The sequence below is a fragment of the Salvelinus namaycush genome, chromosome 3 (assembly GCF_016432855.1).
Source record: "Salvelinus namaycush isolate Seneca chromosome 3, SaNama_1.0, whole genome shotgun sequence".
NCBI classification, from domain to species: domain Eukaryota; kingdom Metazoa; phylum Chordata; class Actinopteri; order Salmoniformes; family Salmonidae; genus Salvelinus; species Salvelinus namaycush.
The window spans coordinates 6,282,359-6,298,357 of NC_052309.1; the positions used below are offsets into that span (position 1 = coordinate 6,282,359).

The 15,999-nt window shown below is 48.0% G+C and overlaps 1 protein-coding gene across 5 annotated transcripts in view; it reads right to left on the reverse strand.

Moving 5' to 3' along the window:
• Positions 1-571: 571 nt before the first annotated feature.
• dym (dymeclin) overlaps positions 572-15,999 on the reverse strand; it is a 170,753-nt gene continuing 155,325 nt past the window's right edge. For all 5 annotated transcript variants that reach the window (XM_038989596.1, XM_038989594.1, XM_038989595.1 and 2 more), the window contains 3 exons: positions 13,568-13,750; positions 10,993-11,106; positions 572-737 (listed from right to left, as the gene is read on the reverse strand). In XM_038989596.1, coding sequence (XP_038845524.1) covers positions 588-737; positions 10,993-11,106; positions 13,568-13,750 — 447 coding nt within the window. In that variant the 3' untranslated portion in view covers positions 572-587. The remainder of the gene's footprint in view (positions 738-10,992; positions 11,107-13,567; positions 13,751-15,999) is intronic.

The window sequence follows — 15,999 nt, forward strand, 5'->3', positions numbered from 1 at the left end:
AACCTTAAACCATAACTACATCACTTAAAAAATAAATACGTTTTTTTTAAGCTAACCCAAATAAATCGCGGGCAATTGGAGGGGAGGAAAAAAAGTTAGAGAACCTGATAGAGACTGAGGATCAAAACTGTGTCTCTGTCAAGAGTAGCATCCCTTATATTCAGTGCTGCTGTTGAGGTGTGGAGCTGAACCATGTGAAAACAGACCCAACACTGAGCTCACCATCAAAACCATGGTGTGATACATAACCAGGCTGTGGAAGCACAGGAGAAAAGACTATCTGAAGAGCAGGACAGGTATCAGATGTCCTGTCCAACATACCATAGTAAGACAGGGATTTGTCTGTGGGGGTAGAGGCACTTCCAAAGCAGGGTATACACACACACACACAAATAAACAGATTCCCACAAACACACACAAATAAACAGACTCGCACACACACACACAAATAAACAGACTTGCACACACACACAAATAAACAGACTCGCACACACACACAAATGTGAACCCTCAGCGTCAACACCCCCTCAGCGTCAACCCCCCCCTCAGCGTGAACCCCCCCCCCCCCCCCCCAGCGTGAACCCCCCTCAGGCAGAGTCCATGCTGAAGAGTTGTATGTTTGTCGTGCTCCAGTGAAGACCCACTCCAGAGTTAAAGACCAGGGACCACACGTACGGGATGAAGAAGTCTTCAGGTTGATCCTCCTCTACATACTTGAACTTCAGCTCCGGGAACTTCTGTAGACAGACACAGAGAAGACAGAAGAAGAACATTTTAAGATAAAGGGATCTATGGACAGGACAAGCCCAGAGATGGAGTCTTAACCTAGTGGTCTTGGTCTGAGTCTAGAGGTCCGGTCTTGACTCTGGATCAGCATATATAACCATAGAAATGTTAAGATTCATTGTCTATAACTCCCAGGTTTAACTGACAGATGACAACACTGGTTGGTGATTGGACAGGAGCTAGCTACAAACCAACCAGGTAAAACCCATTCCATCTGATGTAATTCCATCTGTAGCTGACTGTCTAGTTGCTGAGGTAAAGGTACTTATACAGGTAAGCTGGGTAAGAGGTGTCACTCTGAGAGGTGACCTCTGACCTTTCAAACAGGCCCCGTTAACCTGTCAACCCTCCATTGACCTGAATGGGTCAGCGTCTCAAATGGCACCCTAGTCCCTATATAGTGCACTACTTTTGGCCAGGGCCTATATGGAATAGGGTTCCATTTGAGAAGTAACCATTGAAAACCATAAGTGGTGGTGACCAGCCAGTGTGTGAGTGTGTGCTTGTGTGCTCCAGTAGGTGTTGAACCCATTTGAACCACTAGCCATTCAGCTCGTAATGTGGCTCTAGTAGCAACACCTAGCTGTCCCAGCCCCCCACATCCTTGAAATCTACACCCCATCTTTGATTTCAGGTGACGTCAATCTAACGCCTCAGGTGAAAGAGAACGCTTGTTAAGGAACGACCTGAGTGGTTTCTGTTACAGACAAGCTTTAGTTCTAATTAACAGACCTGGCTGAGGAGGATGCTGTTTTAAAAACACTGTCATCCCCCTCCCTCCCTCATTCTGGGTCCTGCTTGTCATAGGAAACTTGGAACTTTCCAACTCGGAAAGAGTTATGGTGCGTCCAGGGACTTTACAGCCCAGTCCTGTCAGAGAGTATCCTCTCTGTCCTGCCCTACCCTACCAATCCCTGCCCAGTCCAGTCAGAGAGTATCCTCTCTGTCCTGCCCTACCCTACCAATCCCTGCCCAGTCCAGTCAGAGAGTATCCTCTCTGTCCTGCCCTACCCTACCAATCCCTGCCCAGTCCAGTCAGAGAGTATCCTATCTGTCCAACAACAGCCAAGTCCTGCCCAACCCAGCCCTGCCCAGTCTAGTCAGAGAGTATCCTCTCTGTCCAACAACTGCCAAGCCCTGCCCAGCCAAGTCAGAAAGCATCCTCTCTGTCCAACAACAGCCAAGTCCTGCCCTACCCTACCAATCCCATCTCTTCTCTCCCACCAACAGCCCTGCCAACCCAAACCGAAGGTCCAAGCCCTACCTTACCCAGACCAGCAGCAGCCAGGCCTGGAAGCATGAATAATACAGTGATTTCTCATCATATCCCACCAGCCAGGTCACAGGGTGATGTTTGGGTCACACACTAATCACACTCTGGTGAGAGACACACATAGTAATCCTTATTATGCTGTGGTCAGGGAAGGGCCTGTCACGCCAAATAGTGTCCCCCTGCCAAAAAGTGGGGACATTATTTGGCATGGCAAGCCCATTCCCGGCTATTCATATTAGCCTTCATTGTGTCCACTCTCTGGGTAGTATTGGTCTGTAGCACAGGCAGCCTGGCATAATGATCTATGGACCCTGGCTTGTGTGGTCATACGATACTGTATCAACAGACAGTGCTGTATTACTGTGGTCTAGCCAGCAGACGGTCGCTACCAAATACATTAACAGCAGTCAGTCAGTCAGTCAGTCAGTCAGTCAGTCAGTCAGTCCGTCAGCTAGTCAGTCCGTCAGCTAGTCAGTCACGCAGTCAGCTAGTCAGTCACGCAGTCAGCTAGTCAGTCAGTCAGTCCGTCAGCTAGTCAGTCAGCTAGTTAGTCAGTCAGTCAGTCAGTCAGTCAGCTAGTCAGTCAGCAAGTCAGTCAGTCAGTCAGTCAGTCAGTCAGCTAGTCAGTCAGCAAGTCAGTCAGTCAGTCAGCAAGTCAGTCAGTCAGTCAGCTAGTTAGTCAACTAGTTAGTCAGTCAGTCAGCCAGCCAATCAGCTAGTTAGTTAGTTAGTCAACTAGTTAGTCAGTCAGTCAGCCAGTCAGTCAGTCAGTCAGTCCGTCAGCTAGCTAGTCAGTCAGTCAGTCAGTCAGCTAGTCAGCGAGGCAGTCAGCTAGTCAGTCAGTCAGTCAGTCAGTCAGTCAGTCAGTCAGTCAGTCAGCTAGTCAGTCAGCTAGTCAGTCAGTCAGCTAGTTAGTCAGTCAGTCAGCTAGTTAGTTAGTCAATCAGTCAGTCACCTAGTTAGTCAGTCAGCAAGTTAGTTAGTCAGTCAGTCAGCAAGTTAGTCAGTCAGTCAGACAGCTAGTTAGTCAGTCAGTCAGCTAGTTAGTCAGCTAGTTAGTCAGTCAGTCAGTCAGCTAGTTAGTCAGGCAGTCAGCTAGTTAGTCAGTCAGTCAGCCAGCCAGCCAGCTAGTTAGTCAGTCAGTCAGCAAGTCCGTCAGTCAGTCAGCAAGTCAGTCAGCAAGTCAGTCAGCTAGTCAGTCAGTCAGGTAGTTAGTCAGTCAGGTAGTCAGCTAGTCAGTCAGTCAGGTAGTTAGTCAGTCAGGTAGTCAGCTAGTCAGTCAGTCAGTCAGGCAGTCAGCGAGTTAGTCAGTCAGTCAGTCAGCTAGTTAGTCAGTCAGTCAACTAATTAGTCAGTCAGTCAGTCAGTCAGTCAGTCAGTCAGTCAGTCAGTCAGTCAGCTAGTTAGTCAGTCAGCTAGTTAGTTAGTCAGATAGTTAGTCAGCTAGTCAGTCAGCCAGCTAGTGTCAGTCAGTCAGTCAGTCAGTCAGTCAGTCAGTCAGTCAGTTAGTCAGTCAGCCAGTCAGTCAGCTAGTCAGTCAGTCAGTTAGTCAGTCAGCCAGCTAGTTAGTCAGTCAGCTAGTTAGTCAGTCAGTCAGTCAGTCAGCTAGTTAGTCAGCCAGTCAGTCAGTCAGTCAGTCAGCTAGTCAGTCAGTCAGCTAGTTAGTCAGTCAGTCAGTCAGCTAGTTAGTCAGTCAGCTAGTCAGTCAGCCAGCTAGTTAGTCAGTCAGTCAGCTAGTTAGTCAGTCAGTCCCTTGTAGCTTGCTATCAGTGTTGTTTAGCTTGTGATTTGGTCTAGAGATTAGCTAGTGGACTAGCTTCAGACTAGCATGGTTAGGTAAACACTCCTGCAGTGTTTCTTTGGAAGCAGACACACGTACACAGGCTGGCCCAGGAATGGCTCATGTTTTGGCTTGGCTCCAACACCTCCCCCTCTCTGCGTATCTCTCTCCATCCCTCCCTGCTTGCAGAGCAGACTAAATTTATTTTAATTTATTTATCCTTTATTTAACTAGACAAGTCAGTTAAGAACAAATTCTTATTTACAATGCCGGCCTACCTCGGCGAAACCCTCCTCTAACCCGGACAACGCTGGGCCAATTGTGCGCCGCCCTATGGAACTCCCGATCATGGACGGTTGTGATACAGCCCGGGATCAAACCAAGGTCTGTAGTGACGCCTCTAGCACTACGATGTAGTGCCTTAGACCGCTGCGCCACTCGGGAGCCCATAAATACTACATACTTGGCCAGGCTCATGCCAGTCACCCAGCCCAGCACAGGGTTGGCCAGGCTCATGCCAGTCACCCAGCACAGCACAGGGTTGGCCAGGCTCATGCCAGTCACCCAGCACAACACAGGGTTGGCCAGGCTCATGCCAGTCACCCAGCACAGCACAGGGTTGGCCAGGCTCATGCCAGTCACCCAGCACAGCACAGGGTTGGCCAGGCTCATGCCAGTCACCCAGCACAGCACAGGGTTGGCCAGGCTCATGCTAGTCACCCAGCACAGCACAGGGTTGGCCAGGCTCATGCCAGTCACCCAGCACAGCACAGGGTTGGCCAGGCTCATACCAGTCACCCAGCCCAGCACAGGGTTGGCCAGGCTCATGCCAGTCACCCAGCACAGCACAGGGTTGGCCAGGCTCATGCCAGTCACCCAGCACAGCACAGGGTTGGCCAGGCTCATGCCAGTCACCCAGCCCAGCACAGGGTTGGCCAGGCTCAAGCCAGTCACCCAGCCCAGGGTTGGCCAGGCTCATACCAGTCACCCAGCACAGCACAGGGTTGGCCAGGCTCATGCCAGTCACCCAGCCCAGCACTGGGTTGCATCCCAAATGGCACTGGGCAAAAGTAGTGCACTATATAGGGAATAGGGTGCCATTTGGACCAGACCCGCGGCCCCCAGAACACAGACAGCCTGACTGACTAGGTCCCTGTCTAGACTGTAGGACTGTGTGTTCCCTCTGATCCCACTGTTACAAGGCTTAGAAGGAAAAGGCTTCAGACCCCAGGCAGACAGGCTGGAATGCAGCTAGGTGCAGATCAGGGAAAAGGACATTATGTTTTGTGAAGTCTTTCCTCTATTTCCACTACTTTTCAGTAGATATTCAGGTGTTTCACATGTACTTGAGAACAGACGAGGGGCTCTTTTACTGCTGTGTTCTGGCCTCTGGAAGCCCCAGGTATGGAGAGTTCTCCTTCCCTCACTTCCCACTCTCTACTCTTTTCACCTCCTCTCCTCATCTATCCTCCCCTCTTCTTCTATTCTCCCCTCCCCTCCTATCCTCCCCTTCTCTTCTATTCTCCCCTCCCCTCTTCTTCTATCCCCCCCCCCCCTCTTCTTCTATCCCCCCCCCCCCTCTTCTTCTATCCTCCCCTCCACCCTCTTCTATCCTCCCCTCCACCCTCTTCTATCCTCCCCTCCACCCTCTTCTATCCTCCCCTCCATCCTCTTCTATCCTCCCCTCCATCCTCTTCTATCCTCCCCTCCATCCTCTTCTATCCTCCCCTCCATCCTCTTCTATCCTCCCCTCCATCCTCTTCTATCCTCCCCTCCATCTTCTTCTATCCTCCCCTCCACCCTCTTCTATCCTCCCCTCCACCATCTTCTATCCTCCCCTCCATCCTCTTCTATCCTCCCCTCCATCCTCTTCTATCCTCCTCTTCTATCCTCCTCTCCATCCTCTTCTATCCTCCCCTCCATCCTCTTCTATCCTCCCCTCCATCCTCTTCTATCCTCCTCTCCATCCTCTTCTATCCTCCCCTCCATCCTCTTCTATCCTCCCCTCCATCCTCTTCTATCCTCCCCTCCATCCTCTTCTATCCTCCCCTCCCCTCTTCTTCTATCCTCCCCTCCCCTCTTCTTCTATCCTCCCCTCCCCTCTTCTTCTATCCTCCCCTCCCCTCTTCTTCTATCCTCCCCTCCCCTCCCCTCTTCTTCTATCCTCCCCTCCCCTCCCCTCTTCTTCTATCCTCCCCTCCCCTCCCCTCTTCTTCTATCCTCCCCTCCCCTCCCCTCCTCTATCCTATCTTGCCCTCCCCTCCCCTCCTCTATCCTCTCCTATCCTCCCCTCCTCCCCTCATCTATTCTCCCCTCTCGTCTTCTATTCTCCCTTCTCGTCTTCTATCCTCCCATCTCCTATCCTCCCCTCCTCCTTTCTTCTATCCTCCCCTCTCCTCTCCTCCAATCCTCTTCTATCCTCCCCTCTCCTCTTCTATCTCCGCCTCATTTATCCTCCCCTCCTCTCCTCCCCTCATCGAGCCTCCCCTCCTATTCTATCCTCCCCTCCTTTCCCGTCTCCTCTCCTCCATCCTCGCCCTCTCCTCCCCTTGTCCTCTCCTCCAAAAAGGAGCCAGACTGTCTGTATCGTAGCATTACAGAACAAAGCAGCGCTAAATTCCACACTGTCCGTCTCCATCCCAAATGGCACCCTGTTCCGTAGATAGTGCACTAGGTAGGGAATAGCTATTTAGGGAACAGGGTTCCCACTATGTGGGAATAAGGTGCCATTTGGGACACAAACGCTGTCTGTCATTGAAAGTGGTTGAGCCTGATAGCTGTAGGAGTAGGTGGCTGGGCTCACAGTGGACTATGAAGGAGAGAGGGAGAGAACCTGGAAGACAGTGGGACAGAGAGAGACAGACAGACATACAGAGAGGCTGACCAGCAGGCAGAGACAGAGGGAAAAAGAGAGACACAGACAGACAGAAAGGCAGAGAGAGAGGTTGACCAGCAGGCACAGACAGAGGGAAACAGAGAGACACAGACAGACAGAGAGAAAGGCAGAGAGAGAGGCTGACCAGCAGGCACAGACAGAGGAAAATATAAAGAATTTACAAAAAAACAGAAAACTAGAATGCTATTTGGCCCTAAACAGAGAGTACACAGTGGCAGAATACCTGACCACCGTGACTGACACAAACTTAAGGAAAGCTTTGACTATGTACAGAATCAGTGAGCATAGCCTTGCTATTGAGAAAGGCCGCCGTAGGCAGACTTGGCTCTCAAGAGAAGACAGGCTATGTTATGTGCACACTGCCCACAAAATGAGGTGGAAACTGAGCTGCACTTCCTAACCTCCTACCAAATGTATGACCATATTAGAGACACATACTTCCCTCAGATTACACAGACCCACAAAGAATTAGAAAACAAACCCAATTTTGATAAACGCTCATATCTACTGGGTGAAATATCAGTGTGCCATCACAGCAGCAAGATTTGTGACCTGTTGCCACAAGAAAAGGTCAACCAGTGAAGAACAAACATTGTAAATACAACCCATATTTATGTTTATTTATTTTCCCTTTTGTACTTTAACCATTTGCACATCGTTACAACACTGTATATAGACATAATATGACATTTGTAATGTCTTTATTCTTTTGGAACTTCTGTATGTGTAATGTTTACTGTTAATTTTTGTTTATTTCACTTTCGTATATTATCTACTTCACTTGCTTTGGCAATGTAAACATATGTTTCCCATGCCAATAAAGCCCCTTGAATTGAATTGAATAGAGCGAGAGACAGACAAAGAGAGAGGGAAAGAGAGGCTGGCCCTATCTCTGGATGGGTCCTTTGTCTCTGCCTGGGGACCGGGGGCTGGTGACGAGGGGCTGGTGACTGGGGGCTGGTGACTGGCGACTGGGGGCTGGCGACTGGGGGCTGGCGACTGGGGGCTGGTGACTGGGGGCTGGTGACGAGGGACGCGGGACTGGGGGCTGGTGACTGGGGGCTGGTGACGAGGGACGCGGGACTGGGGGCTGGCGACTGGGGGCTGGCGACTGGGGGCTGGCGACTGGGGGCTGGCGACTGGGGGCTGGCGACTGGGGGCTGGCGACTGGGGGCTGGCGACTGGGGGCTGGTGACGAAGGATGCGGGACTGAGAGACATAACAGGGCCAGTCTGACGCTGCCAGAAAACTGTGGTGTCAAATCAAATTGTGCTAGTCAAGTACACATATTTAGCAGATGTTATTGCAGGTGAACAGGCAGTGGCTCAGGTGGTTGATGTCCTTGATGATCTTTTTAGCCTTCCTGTGACATCGGGTGCTGTAGGTGTCCTGGAGTGCAGGTAGTTTGCCCCCTGTGATGCGTTGGGCAGAACGCACCACCCTCTGTAGAGCCCTGCGGTTGCGGGCGGTGCAGTTGCCGTACCAGGCGGTGATACAGCCCGACAGGATGCTCTCAATTGTGCATCTGTAAAAGTTTGTGAGGGTTTTAGGGGCCAAGACAAATTTATTCAGCGCTGTTGCGCCTTCTTCACCACACTGTCTGTGTGGGTGGACCATTTCAGATCGTCAGTGATGTTTACGCCGAGGAACTTCCCAACTTCTCCACTACTGTCCCGTCGATGTGGATAGGGGCGTGCTCCCTCTGCTGTTTCCTGAAGTCCACAATCAGCTCCTTTGTTTTGTTGACATTGAGTGAGAGGTTATTTTCCTGGCACCACTCTACCAGGGCCCTCACCTCCTCCCTGTAGGCTGTTTCGTCATTGTTGGTAATCAGGCCTACTACTGTTGTGTCGTTTGCAAACTTGATGATTGAGTTGGAGGCGTGCGTCGCCACTCAGTCATGGGTGAACAGGGAGTACACAGGAGGGGGCTGAGCATGCACCCTTCTGGGGGAGAACATCAGTTAGCTGTCCCTGGGGCATTCTCACCGTCTGTTACCCACACAGATATAGACAGACGGCCAGGGACAAACGCATGTCTGGCTGGCTCATTGTGAGTCAATGTTTCTATACATCTATCATGCTCTTCTTTGTCTATGTCTAGTTCATTCAGCTCTTCAAGGCTCTTCCAATAGAATAATATATGGCATTTAACAGATGCTTTTATCCAACACAACACAACAGTGAGGGCCAAACTGTTCTATGTCCTAGTTCTATGTCCTAGTCCAGTTGATCTGTGTGCATTAGAAGCAGTTACTGTGTGACTAGTCATATGAACTCTACATTCAGCTCAACCCTAACTCAGCCAGTGACAGATGGTCAGATAGACAGCCAGTGGAAACATGGTTAATGTCTCTCCAACTCTTGTCCATTTTAGTACTCTACCATGTCATCTCACTTTAACAAACTGCTAGGCACTTGTCTGTTTAAGTGCTTTGAGAGGACAATTATAGATGTATTGATGATTCCACACAGCATTCATCTTAGCCTATGGATTTTCATTAGGAAGCTAAGGCTGTGTCCCAAATGGCCCCCTATTCTCTAGGCACGCAGGCAGGCACGCAGGCAGAGAAGTGATGATTATCTCTCAGGCAGAAGAGACTGAGGCAGAGTTGAGCGATAGAATGAGCGACCTAGATTCTCACACTGCTGCAGCGATCATATTGTGGCAGGATGCATCAGTCAAGGCCAGCAGGAGATCACAACTGAAGAGACACAAAGCTACAGCGAACTGTCAGTCAGAACTGTGTGTGTGTGTGCGTGTGATCACTAGATGAGAGCTTGAAAGAAAACAAATGGTTTTTGAAACCCAGTTCTGACAGATACATGCCAAGATGAAGGAACAGCCCCAGAGATTATTAATACAGAGGGAGGGAATTATTCAGACCATTATCAGAAAAGCCACAGTGCTGAGATGTGTAGCAGGAGATACGTCTGGAGAGACGCCACACATCCATTATCAGAAAAGCCACAGTGCTGAGATGTGTAGCAGGAGATACGTCTGGAGAGACGCCACACATCCATTATCAGAAAAGCCACAGTGCTGAGATGTGTAGCAGGAGATACGTCTGGAGAGACGCCACACATCCATTATCAGAAAAGCCACAGTGCTGAGATGTGTAGCAGGAGATACGTCTGGAGAGACGCCACACATCCATTATCAGAAAAGCCACAGTGCTGAGATGTGTAGCAGGAGATACGTCTGGAGAGACGCCACACATCCATTATCAGAAAAGCCACAGTGCTGAGATGTGTAGCAGGAGATACGTCTGGAGAGACGCCACACATCCATTATCAGAAAAGTCACAGTGCTGAGATGTGTAGCAGGAGATACGTCTGGAGAGACGCCACACATCCTTACGTCCCAAATGACACCAGATTTCCTTTATAGTGCACTACTTTTTAACATTGTTCTGTCAAAAATAGCACACTTTACAGGGAATAGGGTACTTATTAGCTATCTGGTAGCAGTAGTAGTAGAGACAAATGCCTTCCTGTTGCAATGCCCCACAGCAGAACATGGAACACATAGAACACATGCCTTCCTGTTGCAATGCCCCACAACAGAACATGGAACACATAGAACACATGCCTTCCTGTTGCAATGCCCCACAACAGAACATGGAACACATAGAACACATGCCTTCCTGTTGCAATGCCCCACAACAGAACATGGAACACAGAACACATGATGAAACATTAAAATCGTCTGGCTGGGCGCCGCTGAAGATGGACTACACGGCAACGCATAGCGACGTCCCCAGATACATATTTCCTCCTTGATTCATGTGGGGTTGGGGAATTGTGGTTAGGCGGCGTCCCAGCACGGAGTGCAAGGTAACGAAGTGCCTGCTGGCAAATTGATTCCTCTCCCGGATCCAGCGTCTCAAATGGCACCCTCTTCCCTATATTGTGCACAATGATGGGCCCTGTTCAAAAGTAGCGCACCATATATGGAACAGGGTGCCATTTGGGATGTAAAATGAAGACAAACTGACGGAGCTGTCACGCCTCCTTGAAATGTCATTATCTGCAGCAGCATATTCACCAGGCAGGAAGGATGGTGGTGGAGCGTGACATTAATGCTGATGAAGACTGGAGCTGGACTTCATCTTAAATCATCCTCAACTCCAACTCCCCATATACCCAGTTTCAGCCCAGCCCCCACCTCCCATCCCCAGCCCCCCAAATCACGATTGTTAATTACCACTGCTGTCTGTGTGTGTCTTTGGGCAGGGTGTGTGTGTTTATTAGTTACCTTGAGGCGGTCGTTGGGAAGGGCCTGTGCTCCCTTCATGATAACTTCCTGAACCCTTTCTACTGACAGGTCAGTCCCTGCTGCTTCCAGACGCTGGCTGAAGAAACCTATCACCTGGGGGGCACAGCGACAAGAGAAGAACAAGTCAGACGTACGTACGTGCGTGCGTGCGTGCGTGCGTGCGTGCGTGCGTGCGTTTGCTTGAGGGACCTGTCAGGTAAAGGTAAAAAAAAATGTATATTTTCTGTGAAATGCATCTAAGTTACTATGACAACTTTAAATGAAGGTATAAATAATTTAAGACTAGTTTCTCATGAAACTGAGGAAGTGATTTGATTTGACACCATTGACTGTCAAGACAATTTACGCTTCAATGAGTCTCATTTCTGTACATGTATACATCAATAACATATCGTTGAAGTGATTTAACTATCGTCTCCTCTCAGCTTCATAATTCATTTAATCCTCTGCTTTGGGTCGTCACACGAGTCTACCACTGCAACAGATGTCCCTAACGTGATGCCATTGGGAGCAACTTGCAGATAGTGTAACTTCAGTAGCTGTAGTAACTAGTCGTGTAAGCAGCACAAAAGCTGTTGGCACAGATTGTCTATTTACACTAGGTCCAGTAGAAAACAATATCGCAACCAAGACTTAAAAATAACTGATATTGGCACAAAATGGAGAGAGTGTTGGAACATAACTGTACTAAATACACAATTTCTACAGCACAACGGTCATGTCTTAAGTGTAAAACTAACAAAATCTTCCTTTTTTCCCCTCCAAAATTCAGGTCCGTCTGCAATAATCACATTTTTGGGGGATTTTGAGTGCAGATCTTGTATTTTCTGTGTACCTGGACTACCTGTTGCGTTTGGGTATCCACTGATGCAGAGCATCTATTCAAATGATGGGGGGGGTTACCACATCCTCTGTCCTTGTTTAATAACAACTAAGGAAACATGGGCACAGGAAGCAAGGATTGACTGATACTAACGTTTTCCAGACAGACCATCTCTCTGTCTTATGTGTTTCTCACATTTAACAGCTGATAAACGTATCATAGCAACACAAATGTATCATAGCAACATGGAGTACAAGATCAGGACTGTAGATTGCCTAGCAGTTAGAGTATTGGGCCAATAACGAAAGGTCGCTAGTTAGATTCCCGGAGCCGACAAGGTGAAAAATATGTCGATGTGCCCTTGAGCAAGGCACTAAACCCTAATTGCTCCTGCCAGAGTCCCAGAGAGACATCTCTAACAGGCTGCCAGAGTCCCAGAGAGACATCTCTAACAGGCTGCCAGAGTCCCAGAGAGACATCTATAACAGGCTGCCAGAGTCCCAGAGAGACATCTCTAACAGGCTGCCAGAGTCCCAGAGAGACATCTATAACAGGCTGTCAGAGTCCCAGAGAGACATCTATAACAGGCTGTCAGAGTCCCAGAGAGACATCTATAACAGGCTGTCAGAGTCCCAGAGAGACATCTATAACAGGCTGTCAGAGTCCCAGAGAGACATCTATAACAGGCTGTCAGAGTCCCAGAGAGACATCTATAACATGCTGCCAGAGTCCCAGAGAGACATCTCTAACAGGCTGTCAGAGTCCCAGAGAGACATCTATAACATGCTGCCAGAGTCCCAGAGAGACATCTCTAACAGGCTGTCAGAGTCCCAGAGAGACATCTATAACAGGCTGTCAGAGTCCCAGAGAGACATCTATAACAGGCTGCCAGAGTCCCAGAGAGACATCTCTAACAGGCTGCCAGAGTCCCAGAGAGACATCTATAACAGGCTGTCAGAGTCCCAGAGAGACATCTCTAACAGGCTGCCAGAGTCCCAGAGAGACATCTATAACAGGCTGCCAGAGTCCCAGAGAGACATCTATAACAGGCTGTCAGAGTCCCAGAGAGACATCTCTAACAGGCTGCCAGAGTCCCAGAGAGACATCTATAACAGGCTGCCAGAGTCCCAGAGAGACATCTATAACAGGCTGTCAGAGTCCCAGAGAGACATCTCTAACAGGCTGCCTTTTGGACCTAGACTTGGCGCTCCCTCTGACACCGCCTAGTATATAGGTCCTGGATGGCAGGAAGCTTGTCCCCAGTGGTGTACTGGGCCGTACGCACTACCGTTTGTAGCGCCTTACGGTCGGATGCCGAGCAGTTGCCATACCAGGCGGTGGTACAACCGGTCAGGATGCTCTTGATGGTGCAGCTGTAGAACGTTTTGAGGATCTGGGGACCCATGCCAAATCTTTTCAGAGTTGTAATGCACTTCTTCTCATCTGACACTAGAATAGTAATCGACCCTCTGAGTATCTTTGCATTAGAAATTGAGGCGCGAAATTCTCTCCATCATGAAAATATATTATTTATTGTAAATCCCAAATCTTTGAAATGCTACAAAGCTTTTTCACTAAACTATTCTACTGGAAAGCTTAGAGGCTAAAATTCAGCACAGCAGTGGAGGAGTTTCAATCCAAAATTGGCCATTGTTTTCAATGAGGATTTAGGAATGTTTGAGTGTGTTTGTTTGCGTGCTGATATTTGTGCTGTGTGTCTCTCTGTCTCACCGTGTCGAGGTTCTGCATGATGTCCTGGAAGGAGGGGTGTGTTCTGAACTGTTCGAAAAGCTCTCTCTTGTAGAGCAGGGCGTAGACCAGGTTGGGGTTGTGGTGTAGAGAGTTCGACAGACACGAGTTGATGATCTCCAGCATCATCCTGATCACCTCCTCAATCACATTCAGGTCCTGGGCCTAGAGAAGAGATAAACTATTAACATAGAGGTCCTGGGCCTAGAGAAGAGATAAACTATTAACATAGAGGTCCTGGGCCTAGAGAAAAGATAAACTATTAACATAGAGGTCCTGGGCCTAGAGAAGAGATAAACTATTAACATAGAGGTCCTGGGCCTAGAGAAGAGATAAACTATTAACATAGAGGTCCTGGGCCTAGAGACGAGATAAACTATTAACATAGAGGTCCTGGGCCTAGAGACGAGATAAACTATTAACATAGAGGTCCTGGGCCTAGAGAAAATATAAACTATTAACATAGAGGTCCTGGGCCTAGAGAAGAGATAAACTATTAACATAGAGGTCCTGGGCCTAGAGAAGAGATAAACTATTAACATAGAGGTCCTGGGCCTAGAGAAAAGATAAACTATTAACATAGAGGTCCTGGGCCTAGAGAAGAGACAAACTATTAACATAGAGGTCCTGGGCCTAGAGAAAAGATAAACTATTAACATAGAGGTCCTGGGCCTAGAGACGAGATAAACTATTAACATAGAGGTCCTGGGCCTAGAGAAGAGATAAACTATTAACATAGAGGTCCTGGGCCTAGAGAAAAGATAAACTATTAACATAGAGGTCCTGGGCCTAGAGAAGAGATAAACTATTAACATAGAGGTCCTGGGCCTAGAGAAGAGATAAACTATTAACATAGAGGTCCTGGGCCTAGAGACGAGATAAACTATTAACATAGAGGACCTGGGCCTAGAGAAGAGATAAACTATTAACATAGAGGTCCTGGGCCTAGAGAAAAGATAAACTATTAACATAGAGGTCCTGGGCCTAGAGAAAAGATAAACTATTAACATAGAGGTCCTGGGCCTAGAGAAGAGATAAACTATTAACATAGAGGTCCTGGGCCTAGAGAAAAGATAAACTATTAACATAGAGGTCCTGGGCCTAGAGAAGAGATAAACTATTAACATAGAGGTCCTGGGCCTAGAGAAGAGATAAACTATTAACATAGAGGTCCTGGGCCTAGAGAAAAGATAAACTATTAACATAGAGGTCCTGGGCCTAGAGACGAGATAAACTATTAACATAGAGGTCCTGGGCCTAGAGAAAAGATAAACTATTAACATAGAGGTCCTGGGCCTAGAGAAGAGATAAACTATTAACATAGAGGTCCTGGGCCTAGAGAAGAGATAAACTATTAACATAGAGGTCCTGGGCCTAGAGAAGAGATAAACTATTAACATAGAGGTCCTGGGCCTAGAGAAAAGATAAACTATTAACATAGAGGTCCTGGGCCTAGAGACGAGATAAACTATTAACATAGAGGTCCTGGGCCTAGAGAAGAGATAAACTATTAACATAGAGGTCCTGGGCCTAGAGAAAAGATAAACTATTAACATAGAGGTCCTGGGCCTAGAGAAGAGATAAACTATTAACATAGAGGTCCTGGGCCTAGAGAAGAGATAAACTATTAACATAGAGGTCCTGGGCCTAGAGACGAGATAAACTATTAACATAGAGGACCTGGGCCTAGAGAAGAGATAAACTATTAACATAGAGGTCCTGGGCCTAGAGAAAAGATAAACTATTAACATAGAGGTCCTGGGCCTAGAGAAAAGATAAACTATTAACATAGAGGTCCTGGGCCTAGAGAAGAGATAAACTATTAACATAGAGGTCCTGGGCCTAGAGAAAAGATAAACTATTAACATAGAGGTCCTGGGCCTAGAGAAGAGATAAACTATTAACATAGAGGTCCTGGGCCTAGAGAAGAGATAAACTATTAACATAGAGGTCCTGGGCCTAGAGAAAAGATAAACTATTAACATAGAGGTCCTGGGCCTAGAGACGAGATAAACTATTAACATAGAGGTCCTGGGCCTAGAGAAAAGATAAACTATTAACATAGAGGTCCTGGGCCTAGAGAAGAGATAAACTATTAACATAGAGGTCCTGGGCCTAGAGAAGAGATAAACTATTAACATAGAGGTCCTGGGCCTAGAGAAAAGATAAACTATTAACATAGAGGTCCTGGGCCTAGAGAAGAGATAAACTATTAACATAGAGGTCCTGGGCCTAGAGAAGAGATAAACTATTAACATAGAGGTCCTGGGCCTAGAGAAGAGATAAACTATTAACATAGAGGTCCTGGGCCTAGAGAAGAGATAAACTATTAACATAGAGGTCCTGGGCCTAGAGAAGAGATAAACTATTAACATAGAGGTCCTGGGCCTAGAGAAGAGATAAACTATTAACAT